This window comes from Euphorbia lathyris, chromosome 9 (assembly GCF_963576675.1).
Source record: "Euphorbia lathyris chromosome 9, ddEupLath1.1, whole genome shotgun sequence".
Classification (NCBI taxonomy): domain Eukaryota; kingdom Viridiplantae; phylum Streptophyta; class Magnoliopsida; order Malpighiales; family Euphorbiaceae; genus Euphorbia; species Euphorbia lathyris.
In genome coordinates, this window is record NC_088918.1 from 34,055,359 (window position 1) to 34,073,688 (window position 18,330).

The following is an 18,330-nucleotide window of genomic DNA, read 5'->3' on the forward strand; positions in this document are numbered from 1 at the left end:
CTGATCCCTGCAGAATCTGATGATCAATATTTCAACTATTTCATAGCGAGGGGTAGCTCAACAAGGCAAAGAAGAAAGAGAGCCCACATTGATCGAGGTCGTGTGGAAGGACACAAACGTTTGTTTAAGGATTACTTTTATGATCAACCAGTGTATACAGAATATCAATTTCGAAGGCGATTTAGAATGCGTAAACATGTTTTTTTACGCATATTGCAAGCTCTATAACATCATTCAGAGTAGTCTTAAACGAGGTTTGATACATTTGGTAGAAGATGGCTTTCACCATTACAAAAATGCATTGCAGCTATGTGAATGTTGTCATATGGAGTGTCTGCTGATTATGTTGATGAGTATGTTCGAATTGCTGAAACTACTGCTATTGATTGCCTAATCAATTTCGTTCGAGGAGTGAATGAGATTTTTGTCACCGACTATCTAAGACGACCTAATGCCGATGACATTTATCGCTTACTACAAATGGGGTAAGTACATGGTTTTCCAAACATGTTGGGAAGCATTGATTGTATGCATTGAGAATGGAAAATTGTCCAATTTCATTGAAAGGCCAATTCATCCGAGGTGATCACGGCACGCCAACAATTATGCTCGAAGCGGTTGCTTCACAAGATCTTTGGATATGGCATGTATTTTTTGGTGTTCCGGAATCCAATAACGATCTCAATGTCTTAAATCAATCTCCATTATTCACTACTGTTTTACTAGGAGAAGCTCCCACAGTTGAATTTATGGTAAATGGCACACAATACAATAAGGGGTACTATCTAGTAGATGGTATCTATCCAGAGTGGGGTATGTTTGTTAAAATTATCCTATTACCTCGCGGAGAGAAAAGAAAATTATTTGTGTAATGCCAAGAAGAGGTGCGCAAAGATGTGGAATGAGCATTTGGAGTACTTCAATCTCGTTTTGCCATAGTACGAGGACCATGCCGTTTTTGGCAAAGAGATGTGCCCAAAGATATTATGTATGCATGCATTATATTGCACAATATTATTGTTGGGGATGAAAGAGATGCATATGAAAGTTTATTTGATTTTAATTATGATGAAGGTTCCATCAACACCCCAACTGTTAAAGTAATTAATGGACCTATTTCCGACTTTCCGGCTAGACTTGAAAGAAATGTTGAAATTCGTAATAAAGATACTCACCGTAATTTTCGGACGGACTTGGTGGAACACATATGGTGCAAATTTGAAAATAATTCTAATTAGTATTTATTTATTTATTTTAAAATAATTGATTATGGTTAATGTTATTTAGTTATTTTCATAAAAAAAATTAAAAAATTTTCATTTAATATTTATTTACATTTAATATTTATAATGTTAAATTTCATTTAATGTTATTTAGTTATTTTCGTAATTTTTTAAAAGCAACACATTTATATGAAAGTTAAATTTCATTTAATATTTATAATAAAATAATTATTTGTGGCAACTTTTCAAACAACTTTTATTGGAGTATTTTTTTAAATAAAAGTTGTGAAAAGTGATGTGGATGAAAAAGACAATAAAATATTATATTTTGGGATTATATATTAAGTTTTGGCATTCTTGTAGGCACACTCTATTGGAGATGCTCAAAGAGCCAATTATAATGGAAATCAAAGTCCAAACAAAACAAGTGTGGTTTAGGGCTAATTAAGCAGCTTTTATTTGAGTCCACAACTAAAGCTTCAAAGTTATTTAGGATCTTAAATTATCAAAATCATTAAGCAAAAATCATCAACTGGGTCTCCATTTTATCCAAAAATCAGAAACTGTGACTATTTCATATATAGATTGTAATAATCTGTGTCGGTTTAAAATGAGTTTGGAGAAAAAGATCTAAAATTGTTCAACCGAATGAATTTCGATGAAGCCTCAGTTGGAGATTTTTATTTAGAATGGAAACTCAAGTGATGATTTTTTGTTAGTTTAGAGACCTGATTGATGATTTTAATAGTTTAAGGTCCTAATTTGACTTCGAAATCTTAATTTAAGAAACACAATTGATATTTTACCTAAAAAAGTAACATATTTATAATTATTTGAAGAGTTTTGATATATGCGGTTCTAAAAGATGCATACAAATAATGCAATAGATATTATTATTATAAAAGTTTTAAATCTATATTTATTATGGATTGAATTTTTAAATACAATAAAATTTATTAACATAAATATATGAAATATTTAATAAGTATACATTGAACCTTTAAATATCAAATAAATAAATGAAATATGTATTCAGAACTTTTAAAACAATAATATCTCTTTCTTTAAACGCTTATACCTCAAGACTGCATGTATCAAAACCCCTATTTTAAATACTCTAATTTAGTTGTAATTTTCCAATATCCCGCTACCGCTGCCGCTGCCTCTATTGTCTAACCAGGACCTACCATAACCGAACACCGAAGCTCTGTCTGTCTACTGCTCGATTCCTTCTCCAGCTCTTGAGTCTGATCCCCTTCCTCAACCCCGACGGTGACCTGGACTCAACCCCGACGTCGTCGTCCACCAAGACTAAGCTAGTCGCCACCGGCGCTGCTCCCACAATCTGTGTACTTGGCCGGAATTGATCTTCAGGTAGGTTAGTTTTGTTGATTTTTATTTTGAATCCCTAGCCCTAGGTTTGTATATATATGATGTATCTTTTAATTTGTGTTTCAATAGGTTTTTCTTTCAATTTCACTTGATTGATTAACTGCTGAATAGGTGTGAATAGAATTGAAAGGATTAGTACTCTGTTGTTTTCGTTTTTGTTATTGAATTATGGAAAGTAGAAAAAAATCTGCTCAGAATTGAAAGGATTAGCATGCTGTTGAATCCAAAATTAGGTGTGAATTGAGAGAGAAGGTAAATTGAATTGTGAACAAAAGACAAGTGTAAAAGGTTGAGACAGCTAGAGAAGGTTGTCTTTTGACATTCTTGGACAAATTGTCAAAAGGATTAGTACTATGTCATTTTCATTGTTGTTCTCATGTCTCAGGAAATGCTAGTTTCATTCGACTAATTAGGGTTTTCAGGCACCTGAGTTCAATAAGCTGAGGTCTTTGGAACTGAATTTTGGAACTTCGTCATTATATTTGGAATTTTTCATTAAATTTTTCTCGAAAATTTTAGCACAATATCTCTGTTTACTGATTGCTCTGAAACAGCTTCAATTTGGTTTTGTTCTAACTGTAATGGTATGAACTGATGATATAGCCATGTTCATTAATTTTAAAAATTAAGTTCATATTTCCAACGCTCTACTGGTACCATAGTTATTAAAGGCGCGCCTCAGCTAAGGCTCCAGCCTTAGCGCCTCTGGAGCCCAAAGGCGTGCGCGGTCAATCAGGCGCGCGCCTTAGTGCGCCTTGGTGTGCCTTAAGCCAGGCGCATGGCGCGCGCCTCGGCTACCTTAGGGTATTTTAGGGTTGAGGTATTTTAGGGTTTTGAGGGTATTTTAGGGTTTTTTAAGTTTAGAAAATAAAAGGAAAACAGGGACAAGACAAAGATCGAAAGTTTTACTACACATATCGCAGCAGACATTATGCCTTAGTAGTTAACTAGAACTTAACTCATGCATTTTATGGTTTTATTATTGGTATTTGACTATTTGTGATTATTTATGACTAGTATTATGAATTTATGAATTTATGATTTTTTTTTTGGTGTGCCTTGAGTCGCTCGGGCGCGCGCCTTAAGTTGCCCCTTGCGCCAAGGCTCCAGGACCCCCTTGCGCCTTTAATAACTATGACTGGTACACTAAGTAGATAAAATCTTGCTATTTCTGCCAAATTATGTTTACATAGTGATGTTGGTAATTTTTCCAGCCTTCCACTGGTACTTTTTCTGTTTTCCATTGACACATTACCGAATTGGATGTTTCTGCTAGACTCAATGTTAGATTTCTTTTTTCTTTTCATGGTTAGTGGGTGAATGAACTTGTTGATATTTGTGAAAATAAGTTTTAGTACTTTGGTTTTTTTTACTTGTCTGTAGCTAATTTTTAGTGTGTGTCTGTGGTTTGCAACCTTGGGAATGGGTAAACCTATCCTTTCCTAAACTTTAGTTCACAAAAGAAAAAAAGTGTGAAACAGTGCCCATAAATTTTCTTGCAAATTCATAGTTGTCCCATAATTTTGTTTTTTCAATTGGAATATCTCCACGTATGGAAAACTTCATTGTTGATTATCATTGTTTTTGGTTCTTGTTTATGATATCTGCAACACCTTCAGCTGGTTTTCACTTTTGCATCTGCTTCCAACACCTGGCCTGTTACTTGGAAAGCACTGTCATCAACCTGCTTTGAAGTGAACTTGGTTTTAATGTTTTCTATAATTAAATCCAATTTCATCTTTCTAGTTCGGGCGATTACTTTTTCATTGACAACAAGGCATTATGGTTAACCCCTTTTTTTCTTCTGCATTCATTTTGCAGCTTTTCTATTTATGTAACTTCCATTAGGAACCATGGGTAAGCATGTACCTTCCTTAGTGTTTGGTTAATTTATTTCTTAATTAATGTTTATGATATGTATGAGCATAGAAATTTACTTTATTCTGTCACAGAAAAAATGTCGGCTCAAAAATCACGGCGTGAAAGTAGAAAAGAAGCTCGGCTAGCAAAGAATGTGCAAAAACATGAATCTTGGATTGAATATCAGGTATAAGGATTAAAGAATATCTTATCTATCACTCCATCTTTTTTATGCGAGTAAAGATAATTAATCCAATTTTTGTATTTCATATTGGGAAGAATGATGATGCTAATTCAATGTTTACAGAAATCACAAAAACTTAGGAGAGCACAAAAATCTAAGACAATTTTTGGGGATTCAAGATCTAAGTATGCGAACAGATCAGAAGAAAATCCGTTAAATCAAAATTTGGATAACAACAAAGAAGGTATTTCATTTGATACCAACCCCAGAAGAAATCAGATTTCAGAGAAGACATATACAGGAAACAAAATGGAATTGAAACCTGAGCCAAGAGAAAGTAGTGGTTCTAAAGCTACGAAGATAGTAAAACGAAGTAAAGTTTTAAAGAACATCTCAAAAACAAAATTTGAGGAGTTCATTGAAATGGATACAAAAAAGGCTGATCTTTTTGCACAAGAGGATCTGGAAATGGAAAGGAGACTTGCCAAGAAACTGAAGGTGAAGGATGGACAATTGAGGGGGATGGATGATGAAATGAATTTCTTGTTCGAGGGAATTCCTTCTATGAGCGATTGTTTTGACAAAGCCCCAGATGATGAGTTTTACATTCAGGGAGGCACCTCTGGCAAGCAGCGTAAGAAGAGAAAGAAACTGGATGAATGTTCAGGGAATGGTATTGCTGTTGATGTCATTGGTGGAGTTTTTAAGTCAGAGGAAACCTCTACTGCAGAGGTGGAGCAGGAAGAATCTGCCAGTGGGACACTTCCACACAAGAGACGTAAAAAGAGAAAGAAGTCCCAAAAGGAGGAAGGTGATGCTGTAGGAGACACGACTCTTGGTGTATCAGAGGCAGCTGAAGCCCATGAGGCAGAGATGGCCTCACAGCAAACTCCCATCATTGCACATGCAATAGCAAGTAGTGCGAGATATGTGGCTCCTCATTTAAGATCTCTAGCAAGGAAGGATGCAGAGGAGCATACTCAAATCCGGAGACGAATTCGTGGTATGAAATTGAGCTTTTTCTTTTTCTTTTTCTTTTAAATGTTTGGCATTGTACGCTTTCAAAACTGCCTCCTAATGTTCAACATCTTACAGGTCTTCTGAATAGGTTGTCCGAAGCCAATGTTGAATCAGTTACAGGGGAGATGGCTGTCATCTTTCGTGTATGCTATCTTCTCATGATGCTTTCTTGCTCTTCCAAGATTTTCTACATATGTTTGGAACCTTAGGAAAGAAAATCATGCTATTAAACAATTCTTTTGAGGACATATATCTAATGTAATCCTTTAATGCTTGAAGTTATTGCTCTATTACATAGTGAAGTGTATCCATAAAAAATTATCTGCAAATATCAGATCAAGCTAATTGAGTACTGTAATAGATGTATGAAATGACTAAGTAGTGGTTTTTGAATGGCTATTAATACTCTGAATTTCTTTGATTTCAGTCTCTTAGTCGGAGTGTTAGTTCTCAAATTATTAGCGATGAGGTGTTGGCTTCTTGTTCTACTGGTCCTCGTGGCAATGAACAGTGAGTTCTATATCATTTTACTTTTATAGTCCTTATCAATATCTTAATTGGGCTCATTTTTTTATTGGGTAGAAATGTTTCAGTGTTATTGTGAATCTGAATTAAATTGTTGATTCTTCAACCATCTGTTACCTTATATATTTGTGCTGATGTTTTTTTCCTGAGTTGAGATAGCCATTAAAAATATGTTTGTGTATTTGATTGGTAATTATTATGAGTTCTCTTAAGAGATGTGTACTTTGTGTTTAAACGAGTTCTTTTAGCTTATGTTGCCTGTTTTCAGGTCATATTTGATATGGGCTAGAAATGGGAAGTTATGAATCAAGAATAAAGAAAGAAAGGGGTTTATAATAGTGGTTTTAAGTTTTCTTTACCTTCATGTGGTGGCAACAAAATTTTAAACTACATTTGTTCTTTCTGAGAAAAAAAGAGAGGAAACGTTATTGTTTTTGAGAAGTGTAACTAATATAGTTGTGAGACATGCTTTCTATCCCTAGGGGAATTCCTATTTGTCTAATCCATATGAAAGCAAGATAGGACATCAATTTTTCTATTGTGAAACATGCTTCTATCCCTTTTGGTTGTTTATTTTAATTTGTGATGGGGAATTTACATATTGTGCACAGCATGCGATCTGCATGTTTTCTTTCACTGTTAAATTAACTTTCAAGGATGATACTTTTCTTTGTTTGGTATCTTCATGACTTACATTTTTTGTTAGCTGGTGTATTTTTGTATTAAAAGGACTGGCCCTTTTCTATCTATGTATCTCTGATATGTAGTTGGGGGCTCAGGATATGTTGTTCCCTACCTCTATAATGCGAGTGCTATTGTGATTTGGTGAAATATATGGCTGATTTTGTGTGTGCTTTTTTGAAAAGGTATGCTGCTGTTTTTGCAGCCTTTGTTGCGGGTATGGCTTCTTCTGTTGGGATGGGCTTCAGTGCAAAGCTTTTGGCTTCACTTGCTAAGTCTTTTGAGGTGCACCTTGTTTGAAACTCATCACATCCTTGTAGCTGATCTTTTTGTTTGATTTTATGGTTTCAAATTTATTGACCTTGAGCTGTGTTTCAAGTGGTAAAACGTTCAAGTATTTGAAGAGCATTAGTTTAGCTCTATTTTCTCCTCAGATAATCCAAAATTTCATTGTTTGTATTGTCAGAATAATTTCAAATTACTGAACATAATTTCTCCTTTACCATGCAGGATGAGTATCACAAAGAAGATAATCTTTCTCTGCGAAATCTCACTCTTCTTTTATCCTATTTATGTATATTTGGAGTTTGTTCTAGGTACGCTGCCTGTTTATCTTGCTAAAGAAAAAGTAATAAGAAGAAAAAGTTATAAATCTCAATCTCCAAATGTCAAGATATATGAAGTAGTTTAAATGTGCATTGTGCTTATTGACATGGAGGTCAATCCTTCTTCTGATATTACATTGTTACCTGCATAGACATGCATATGCAAATTACTTTACAGCAAAAAATCAGTTACGTTCATGGTTTTGTACTTATCATTTGTTTTGTATTTTGCCTTAATGAGTAATCCTTGTAGGACTGATATTGTTCATTGTAGAACCTTCAGTCTGAGTTCGAATATGAAATCAATTCATTTCCAAATTAGTCATATGAGAGTTATGTACTTGTATTGGATATGTTCCCAAAAGCTTCTCTTTTTCTGGCATTTAATTAATTTGATACGAGAACTTGTCCTAATGGCATTAATTTGATCTTTTCAGTGATTTGATATACGATTTTCTAACCATGTTGAGCAAGGAGTTGACGGAGATTGATGTCTCAACTATCTTGACAGTTCTACAATGTAGGTCTTTTGTTTGGAGTGATATCCTATTGCATAGTTGTAGCATTTTATTAACTTGCTAGCATGTTTGTGTGTTATTAAGCCAATCAATCATGTCTAATATAAATTATCACCTGATTTGCAGGTTGTGGCATGAAAATACGGAGTGATGATCCTACTGCCATGAAGGACTTTATTCAGAGTATACAGAAGAGGGTGAATGAGCTTAAGGCGTCCTCTGGAGAAGACCAGGCAAAAACAGGCAAAAGAGTAAGTTTTCTGTTGCGGGTCTCTTTTGAATGCCATTTAAGTGTTTCTGCTGCTATTTCCAAAGCTATTCTTACCTGGCAAGTTCTTCAGATGGAATTCATGCTTGAAACAATATGTGATATAAAAAACAACAAGAAGAGGCCCAAAGAAGATACCTCTGAGCACACACGGATTAAGAAATGGTTACAAAAGGTATTTGCTGTTTTTTTCTCTTTTCCAAGTTGAAGTGCTTTCATTAAACACTTCTGCTTTATATGCTAGGAGATTAAGCCACTAAGGCGATAAACTCATTTCAGTAATTCCATAACCTTGTTGCTTATGGTCAACTACAGTTAAATACTGTATTGTTGAACAATATGTATCCTTTTTTGGGTGGTTTTTCTCTTATCCTTCAATAATAAAGTCTGGATCTGTCTCTACGATATTGAGAGCTTTCATTTTAAAAGAATGTTCCATCATGATTATACAGCTCATATGTGCATGCTTGGTGTGTCATTCATTCTTATTCCATTGGTTATTATCATTCTCAATTTTGTGTTTTATTGTCACTATTATTAACTGATTACTATTTATGTCAGATACGAGTTGAAGAAACTATTATTAGAGGGCTCAAATGGAGCAAGTTGCTTGATCCTGGCAAAAAGGGTCAATGGTGGCTGTTGGGGGATATGGCTGCTGCAACAGATGATGTTGAAGAGGTCGCCAATACAATTGACAAAGAGGTTCTGGAAGCACAAAAGATGCTGCAGCTTGCTGCATCACAAAGGATGAATACAGATACCAGAAAGGCGATCTTTTGTATACTAATGAGCGCAGAAGACTATGTTGATGCATTTGAGAAACTTCTAAGATTGGATTTGCCTGGAAAGCAGGTGCGATCTCTTGGATCTTCTCTCTTACAACCTGGCTTTGCTTGTGCGTGCCCATTCGGAGCCATCTTCTACTCTATTTCTTAACTTCTCACTAGGTTTATTTGCATATATATGCAGGACAGAGACATTATGCGGGTCCTTTTGGAATGCTGCTTGCAAGAGAAGGTGTTTAACAAGTACTACACTGTTCTAGCTTCCAAGTTATGCGAGCACGACAGAAACCAAAAATATACGTTACAGGTAATTATTTTTGTTACAGTTTAGGAAAATGATGGCATATTGGATTCGGTGATAGTGTTCGTTTTAATCGTGGATTTGGTGATTTCAGAGGACCTCAATTAGTATGTGATTGTTGTTGTTATATGTTTGGCTGGACAGTTTTGCATTTGGGACCAATACAATGAGCTGGAGTCAATGCAGCTTTTAAGATCCCTGCACCTTGCAAAATTTGTAGCGGAGATGGTTGCATCTTTTGCTGTATCACTCTCAGTGGTAAAGAAGGTAGAACTGATGGAGGCTGGGCAGCTCACCCCAAAAACGATCATGCATTTTCGCATGTTTTTTGAGGCGATATTTGCTTATCCTGATAAGCTTGTCTGGAACATGTTTACTCGCATAGCTATTGATCCTGACCTCGAAATCCTTCGCAGTGGCATCGACTTCTTCATAAAAGAGTTTGTCGTAAAGAGTAACAAAGCTATTGTGAACAAATTCAAGATTACGAAGAAAGCCCTCAACAATTTGGAAGGAGTATTAATGTGAGTCTTGGATTATGTCTTGATGTTCTCGGCAAGGCCCCAATTTTGTAGTTGTTTCTCCAGTTGATTTATTTCATATTCAAAATTTTCGATGTACTGAAGATTCCAAGTTCTGAAGAAAGGATTCAGCAAAATGAAAACTAGTTATTTATATAATTAAGTTGCTTTCGTTTGCCTCTTGTGTGTGTGGCTTAAAACTTAGTTTTGACACTTGAATTCATGTATGGGATCCTCAAAGCAACTTCACCAACTTACACTATTGTAACTCGCCTTGGGATGTAAATGAGTTAGGGTAGCTTGCAAACTATTCGAGGTTGGTTTGGTTAAAATTCGATCAAAGCTTGATTCGAGTGGGTTTGGCTTGTGACATTAGTGAGTTGAGTTTGAGCTTTTTTAAGTTTAGTTTGAAAGCTTGTGAACAAGTTTGATTCTGTCAAATCTCGGCTCAAGAGGGCTTGACTTAGATATTAATGAATCAGTATTGAATCTAGGGTAAAGTTCAAATAAAACCCATGTGGTTTCACTAATTTTCAGATAAAAGACTGTGCTTTACTTTTTGTCAAAATGAGAATTGAGGTTTTTAACTTTAACAAAATAAGGACTTTTTCGATTGATACTATTAAAATCACCTTTGACGACTTCAAAAATGACATATTTTAAGAACTACTAATATTTTAAGCAACTTTAATTCTTCAACTTTTTTATTTTGAGATTGTTTAGATGATGTTTGGTAAAGAGAGAGAAAGTTAATGTTTAGAGAGAGAAAGTTCCAAAAAAGATGATTTTCGAAAATCGAAAATGCAGTTCCATAGAAAATATGACATTGAACAACTTTAATTCTTGAAAATTTTCATTTTCAGGTCGTTAAAGATGGTTTTAATAGCATTAATCTAAGTTTGAAACCTCAATCCTTGAAACCACGTGGGTTTTATTTGAACTTTACCCTTGAATCTACCTAGGTTCAATATCAGTTAGACTTAATTGCCTATACTGCCGAGGGCTGGAAAGTTCCTTGAGCACCTTGACTTAAGAGAGGGTTGGGTTACACTTAAACCTTACAATATTATTACAAATATATTCTCATACTTTCTCATCTTGATATAAAATTACTAATATGGTCCGCCCTTTGAGTTAAATGTACTTTTTGGCTGTGATGCCAATTCAAAACACAATTGAAATATTGTGTCCATTTAACAGTCTTGCTTACAAGTGCCACAACCTTGTATTATAGTTTATGATACCATACTTGGTTTGGATTTTATTAGAGAAATAAAACTGCTTTGTTGCAGATATCATATTTTTCTTGTCCGTGTGCATGTGTTTAATGAATTAGCCACGTGTTAGGAAGTCAATATTAAAAATTGCTCATATCATCAATTTACATACTAACATCAATCCGTTAATTATAATTTTATTTAACATTAATAATCCATCAACAAACAGATTCTAAATTTAATTCTCCTAAAATCAAATCAAATAACTATTTTTTTCTTCCTTTTTTAATTGAAAGTTGGCAATCAGGGAGCACAAATTACAGACATCCCAGCTAGGCTGGCACCCCCACTCTCTGCGCCCAATCCCTAAACCAATTTATTAAAAGAAAACAAAAGAATACAAGAGAACCAAAATCAAAAATAACCAATTTAAGCAAATCTGTAGACTTGCCAACCTCCTAAGTTACAAAGAATAGCGGAGATACAAAAGGGAGAAATGTACACACGCTGTACACACGTGGTGGTTAGTTTTGTTTTCTATACATATTATATATAAATTTTCTATTTTGAGTCTTTTTTATATAATTTATTTATATTTTCTAATTAAAACTATATTATTACTGGAAAGTTTATATATCGTCAAGGATTGTTTTGTTGATAATATACATTTTTTAATATTTTTTATAATATAAATTGATTTCTATTTTTCCGGTTTGTTTATTTTTATGGTTTTTAAATTTTATTTATATGTTAAATTTATTATTATTATTATGTAGTAAATTTTGATTTGTCTCAGTACAATTTTGATTCCAAAATTTTATCACCTGTTTTTTTTTTTTTTTTTACAACACGAAAGCACAGGGTTTAATTTATTTCGTCTATAGATACAAGTGAAGCAGTTGATGCACAAACGGGTAATGGCATTTCATTGATATTCCATCACAAAATATACCTATCAATTTGGTAAAATTGAAGGCAAAAGCAAAATACAAAATATTGAAACAGAAAAATGAGAAGAAAAAAATGGCCCTCTGGGCATATTAAACCTACTATTTCATCATAAAACAAAGTTATTGAATCAATAATTCATTCTGTTTTGTTTTAGTAAGAATCAACCGATTTGGTATTCCTGAAAATCTCACTTGGCGCTAGCAAGCTCGGTGCGGAGTTGCTTGGCTGCTGCCACCATGTTGCTGAGAGCAGGCTTGACCTCGGTGTACTTGCGAGTCTTGAGCCCGCAATCTGGGTTAACCCACAAGATGTTCTTCTCAAGGACTGCAAGCATCTTGTTAATTCTGTCTGCAATTTCCTCTGATGATGGTATTCTTGGAGAGTGGATATCATAGACACCAGGTCCAATTCCTGCACCGTACTTCACTCCCTCTCTGAACACTGACAGAAGCTTCTCGTCTGAGCGAGAGTTCTCGATGGTGATCACATCGGCATCCATGTCAATGATTGAGTGGATAATGTCATTGAAGTGGGAGTAGCACATGTGAGTATGAATCTGAACAATGAGAATGATATCAGCAAAACTTCATACCGGAAAATAAAAAAAGAAATGAAGTGATTTTGCGTTGTGGAAGTCGGATATAAACCTGAGTGGTGTCCTGTACTCCACAGTTGGTGATTCTGAAGGAGTGAACTGCCCATTCCAAGTAGAAAGCTTGCTCAGACTTCCTAAGAGGTAACCCTTCTCTCAAGGCAGCCTCGTCAATCTGGATAACATTGATTCCAGCCTTCTCAAGATCTTCAACTTCATCCTTGATGGCCAAAGCAATCTGGTAGGTGGTCTCGAATCTGAAAAAGGGGCAGAATGCAGATACATCAGTCAGATTAAATTGACACCAATAAAACCACTGAATACGGTTTCCCTTTTCGTTTAAGATTGATTTATGGTTTATACCTAGGCTGATCATTTCTGACGAAGGACCAGTTGAGAATGGTGACAGGGCCTGTAAGCATTCCCTTCATTGGGCGGGCAGTCATGCTCTGTGCAGTAGAGGACCAGAAGACGGTCATTGGCTTGGGGCGGCTCACATCACCATAGATGATTGGTGGCTTCACACATCGAGAACCATAAGATTGTACCCACCCATTAACTGTGAAGGCAAAGCCTGATAATTGCTCTCCAAAGTATTCAACCATATCGTTCCTCTACATAAATGAATGGGCAACATTTAGTGGGAAAATACAATATATAAACACAAAACATAGACATTTTAATTTCCTGATAAAAGTTACCTCAGGCTCTCCGTGGACAAGAACATCTATATCGAGCTCTTCTTGGAGTTGGACAACCTTTTTAATTTCCTCCTTGATGGCAGTGACATATTCATCCTCAGAGATCCTGGAAAACAAAATCAAAAACTATGTTACAGATGCTCAACTAATTTCACAACATCAAGAACTAGTGAAAATTACCATATGACTCACTTTTTAGCCTTGTATTCACGGCGGACTCTTCTCAGTTCCACAGTCTGTGGGAAGGATCCGATTGTGGTGGTTGGGAGGATTGGAAGATTAAGCTTCTTCTGTTGTGCATCTAGTCTAGAACTGACATTTGTAGCACGGCGGTGATCAGAATCTTTCACAGCAGCAGCCTGAAAAAGCAAGAACAATAAATGGTAATTACCCAAGGATTTTCTTGACTTGACATGAAAAGCAAGGAGACCAATCAAATATGGACTTACCGCCTTTTGAACAGCTTCATTGTTCACCCTTGGGGAAGACTTCCTTGATGCCTGAGCAGCAGCATTATCAGAGAAGAAAGCCTGTAAAATGAGCCAGGAAAAAAAGTGAGTCTAGGTTGATGACAAAACATACAAGCACAAAATATAAAATAAACCTATAAACCAGTGATCAAAACAAATTCAGAAGCCAGATTAACTCAAATTACTCCATATCTACCCCAGAAAACCCAAAGTTCAGTTATGGCTGCTTGTAAAAAATGAAGCAAAACCGTGATAGGAGTTAAATTTCTAGTAACATGTTCCCTAGCTGGTAACTATATGAATATAAGAGCAATACCTCATCTTTTTTACCAGCCAAAGCATTGGCCAATGCATTCACTTCAATAATTTTTTGGGCTGCAAATGCTAGCCATGACTTAATTTCCTGGTCCAACTTAGTCTCATTGACAAGATCAACAGCTGTATGAAGAAGTGAACAAGAGGTGGATACAACAAGTTTGTCTGCAAAGTGAAAACACAGATTAGTTGACCAATTTATCCACATTTGCCAAAAAGAATATCGGAAGTAAGATTCAATACCTTTGCCTACAATGCCTTCAAGTTCCTGGAGGGTGCTGAGAGATCCAGCAAGATCATTGGCCCAGATGTTCCTTCCATCAACCACTCCAGCGAATAGGTACTTGTCCTTGGGGAATTCACTCTTGATCAAGTCAAGAGTCTTAGTTCCACGAACCAAATCGAAACCAAATCCAGTGACACCCTTCAATGAGGTGAGTGTCTTGAATGCCTCAGCAGGGACATCAGCAAAGTAGGTCTCGACAACAACATTCAAGCCAGATAGAGTTGACTCCAGTTCAGCATAGGCCTCAGTAAATGCTTGCAATTTGTGAGAATCAAGATCCATCACAAGTGTAGGCTCATCAAACTGAATCGAGGATGCACCAGCTGCCTTGAGCTCAGAAATAACCTCCCTGAATATAGTCATTGCCATTGTAAGAGGTTAGCAAGTTCACATTAATAATTGTAAAAAACTAAGCAATTGATAGTTCAAATCTTACTTGTAGACTGGAAGGATTTTTTCAAGAAGGGAGAGAAGAGAAAAGGTTTTCTCAACACCCTTGGCTGGTTTAGAAAGCAACAAGTATGAGACAGGACCAACTAGGACGGGAACGGTATCTACTCCGTGCTGCATACGAAATATGAAAAAGGGTCAACACCCAAAATTTTTAACAAATTTAAGTAAAAAAATGATAAGGCACCAATACAGGAAATTAGTCACAAATAAAAAGCAACATCTAATCACATACAACTTACCGACTTAGCCTCCTTGTATTCGTTCACAGCCTTGTGAGAAGCATAAGAGAATTTGACATCAGGTCCCAATTCAGGGACAATGAAATGGCTGAATCAAAACATTACAAGACACTTAGCAAAGCATTCTTTTCCTTTCTTTTTAATAGTAATAAGCAAGAAAGATAAGTTGCTGGAGTGGCTACTTACTAGTTGGTATCAAACCACTTGGTCATTTCCATAGCGGGCACAGAGGCATTTCCTCTGGCCATGGAGAAGTAGACGTCAAATCCGATCTCACCACCGGTCCAGCCATACCTAGGTGGAACTGCTCCAAGCATTGCTGTGGTGTCAAGCACCTGATCATAGTAGGAGAAAGTATTGCTAGGGATATACTTGGTCCCAGCACCAGCCATCTGCTTCCAGATGGATTCACGGAGATCAGCTGACACCTTCTCTAAATCTTGAGCACTGCTCTTCCCATCCCAAAAAGATTCCAAAGCAAACTTAAGCTCTCTCTTAGGTCCCATACGGGGATATCCAACAATGTGAGAAGCCATTTTTGTTCTGTTTTACAACACCACAACATATCAAAGTTCAGTTTCCTCCATTCAAATATTAAATCAGAAATGGACAAATAATACGCATACACAGGCTTCTCAAAATGAAGCAAGTCAATACTATTGTTAAACGACATTAAGAAATAACTTCAATAGAAAGACATAAAAGCTATATTTGGCGTGCAACACAAAAGGCAGACAGAAAAACAAGGAACAAAAAAGACATGACAGTAAAGGAAGGGATACTTAGAAAATACACCAAAATTGTCATACCACGAGAGCATATCAACTAATCAAATAAATAACCTAAGGCAAAATGCTAGTGTTAGGATCTGAAGGCAAATCTTCTATATAACTTAAAGTCGACATAAATGAATCAGGCTCACAGCATCAGCATATATGCATGAAGATAACATGTATACGTTAAATTTTCAATTTCGGAGGGAAAACGGAGCCATAGATATAATAATCAGACGATCTAAATTGTAATCATAAGATCTCATATTCTGGCCTTAGACAATGAAAGACATCCACTATTCCAAATGCTTGTAACATTTTTCAATGGAGAACAAATTCAGATCTAACATTTAAACACAAAGCATATTTGAACATTATCAATAAACTCATGATTGCTAATAGCTTCTCTGCTTTAGATGCATGAACTGGTAACCAAAACAGACTAGTGTATTATTCATCTGATCTACAACAACAAAGAATGACTAAACCCAGATCTGTGGATTCCAAAGTAGCAACACACTGGATCTGCAACTCAAAAGGCAAAAGCCAAGAACACAAGCATAATTGAAACGATTACGTACAAAAATGAAATCAGGTCTCCGGAAAACAGTTAAAATCCAATTGCGAATTACAAAAACAGATTAGTGTCCACACTCCCCAGATCTCATACAAAAACAGTCTATTTCACTTTTTCGACTACTTCCTTTTTGAATTTAAAAGCAAAAGGGAAAGAAAACATAGATAATGTGTCTAACAGCATGTCAATATTAGAGTATCAAGAACATAGGAGAAGAAATGGAAATGGAGAAGAAAAGAAGCGAAAAAGAAGCAGAGTGGCATGATAGGAAGGAAGCATACCTTACGGAGAAAGAACCGGAGTTAAAAGAGACTGGTTCTTTCTAGTTCCTTGTGTTAAGAGGAGAAGAAGAGAAGTGCACGAAGTATGGTGTATGAGATTTGTGTTATTTATAGAAAATGGCAATGATGGGAGGCAGCCATTGACAGGGGTAGATCTGAGATGTAATTTCCTCTTTTTTCAATGTGAATTTTATTCTTTAATTATTTTTTCCTTTTCTGACATTTACGCGCTTTACTTTGAGCGTGGGCCTGTACTGTTTTTTTTTTTTTTTTTTTACCTTTGTTGGTCATACAAAGGTTGCTGTATTTATACAGCCTACCAAAAAAAAGTATAAATTCGTATTATCGTATATGTGAACTTCTTTTTGTCTTGGTTTTAGTGGCAATGTGGTTACAGGAAATCAATTGGGTTAATACACATATTTGCCCTCGTGTTTTCTCGGAAAAACACATATGCCCCTGTATCAAATAAACGCACTAAAATCTCCTTGCACTTGTCACAACCCTACGGATATACCCTACACTAACGGAATGATGATTTGGCACAAACGCCGTTCCACGTGGAACGCCACGTCATGCCACGTCAACTGCCAACAAATCAAAATGAATCCTACGTGGCAAAGTAAAAAGGGTTAATACACATATTTGCCCTCGTGTTTTCTCAGAAAAACACATATGCCCCTGTATCAAATAAACCCACTAAAATCTCCTTGTACTTGTTAATAAGTTATCATGCCACGTCCCTTTTTTAAAAATTTAAATAATTAAAAATATGTCTACATAGCATTGTAATTCTTAAGTCACAGCATACAACTTCTTGTGCCAGAATTCATCCTAAAACGACTTGTTCATGAATTTGACCGCATCATCCATGAACTGCATATAATTGAAATCATCAACTCAATAAAACATAGAATCAGAAACATTTCTGGTTTGAACACAATTATAAAGCCGCTTTCTGGATATTTATGAGCATATCATTTCTCAATAGTAGCAAACACTCGCTGAATGTAAACCTGTAAAATATAAAAACCGTTTAACCCAAAAGCTTAATGACTGTTTCAAAGTTTAATTAATTCGTACCTGATAGCCTTCAAGGAGATGGAGAATAATGCGAGCATTAGGGAAATCACTCTCTCTCTCTCTCTCTTTCTTTCGACTCTTTCTCATTTTAGACGTTAGGGTAAACCTATTCCTAGGTATGAACTGCTACTTATATGAACTGCCATGTAGACATATTTTTAATTATTTAAATTTTTAAAAAAGGGACGTGGCATGATAACTTATTAACAAGTACAAGGAGATTTTAGTGGGTTTATTTGATACAGGGGCATATGTGTTTTTCCGAGAAAACACGAGGGCAAATATATGTATTAACCCTTTTTACTTTGCCACGTAGGATTCATTTTGATTTGTTGGCAGTTGACGTGGCATGACGCGGCGTTCCACGTGGAACGGCGTTTGTGCCAAATCATCATTCCGTTAGTGTGGGGTATATCTGTAGGGTTGTGACAAGTACAAGGAGATTTTAGTGGGTTTATTTGATACAGGGGCATATGTGTTTTTCCGAGAAAACACGAGGGCAAATA

At 35.8% G+C, this 18,330-nt stretch overlaps 2 protein-coding genes across 4 annotated transcripts; one reads left to right on the forward strand and one right to left on the reverse strand.

The window, feature by feature from the left end:
* The first annotated feature begins 2,287 nt into the window (after positions 1-2,287).
* On the forward strand, positions 2,288-10,065 carry LOC136205665 (uncharacterized). 3 transcript variants are annotated; one of them, XM_065996357.1, is made up of 14 exons: positions 2,288-2,601; positions 4,437-4,472; positions 4,568-4,662; positions 4,783-5,662; positions 5,755-5,822; positions 6,107-6,189; positions 7,071-7,170; positions 7,396-7,481; positions 7,928-8,010; positions 8,135-8,259; positions 8,350-8,451; positions 8,838-9,131; positions 9,249-9,371; positions 9,510-10,065. In XM_065996357.1, the coding sequence occupies exons 2-14, from the start codon at positions 4,469-4,471 to the stop codon at positions 9,891-9,893; spliced, it is 2,427 nt and encodes an 808-aa protein (XP_065852429.1). In that variant the 5' UTR covers positions 2,288-2,601; positions 4,437-4,468; the 3' UTR covers positions 9,894-10,065. The 3 variants fall into 3 exon arrangements, with proteins under 3 accessions (XP_065852429.1, XP_065852430.1, XP_065852427.1); XM_065996355.1 differs by having other exon boundaries at positions 2,289-2,597; XM_065996358.1 differs by lacking the exon at positions 4,437-4,472 and having other exon boundaries at positions 2,288-2,597.
* A 1,941-nt stretch (positions 10,066-12,006) lies between these two features.
* Positions 12,007-16,899, reverse strand: LOC136206268 (5-methyltetrahydropteroyltriglutamate--homocysteine methyltransferase 1). The gene is made up of 12 exons (XM_065997255.1): positions 16,742-16,899; positions 15,297-15,653; positions 15,111-15,198; positions 14,855-14,982; positions 14,376-14,767; positions 14,134-14,297; positions 13,797-13,877; positions 13,540-13,706; positions 13,348-13,453; positions 13,010-13,260; positions 12,702-12,903; positions 12,007-12,610 (listed from the first exon to the last, which is right to left on the reverse strand). Exons 2-12 carry the CDS (start codon positions 15,644-15,646, stop codon positions 12,242-12,244), a joined length of 2,298 nt encoding a protein of 765 aa, XP_065853327.1. The 5' UTR covers positions 15,647-15,653; positions 16,742-16,899; the 3' UTR covers positions 12,007-12,241.
* Between the last annotated feature and the right edge of the window lie 1,431 nt (positions 16,900-18,330).

Bases quoted from the DNA above. Each gene is read 5' to 3' on its own strand.
- LOC136206268 (XM_065997255.1), bottom strand. From the start codon at position 15,646: ATGGCTTCTCACATTGTTGGATATCCCCGTATGGGACCTAAGAGAGAG. The intron at 14,768-14,854 runs GTAAGATTTGAA...GACTATATTCAG, and splicing joins AAAATCCTTCCAGTCTACAA to GGAGGTTATTTCTGAGCTCA. The intron at 14,298-14,375 runs GTATTGAATCTT...TTCACTTTGCAG, and splicing joins TGAAGGCATTGTAGGCAAAG to ACAAACTTGTTGTATCCACC.
- LOC136205665 (XM_065996357.1), top strand. The intron at 5,663-5,754 runs GTATGAAATTGA...AACATCTTACAG, and splicing joins AATCCGGAGACGAATTCGTG to GTCTTCTGAATAGGTTGTCC. The intron at 9,132-9,248 runs GTGCGATCTCTT...ATATATATGCAG, and splicing joins TGGATTTGCCTGGAAAGCAG to GACAGAGACATTATGCGGGT.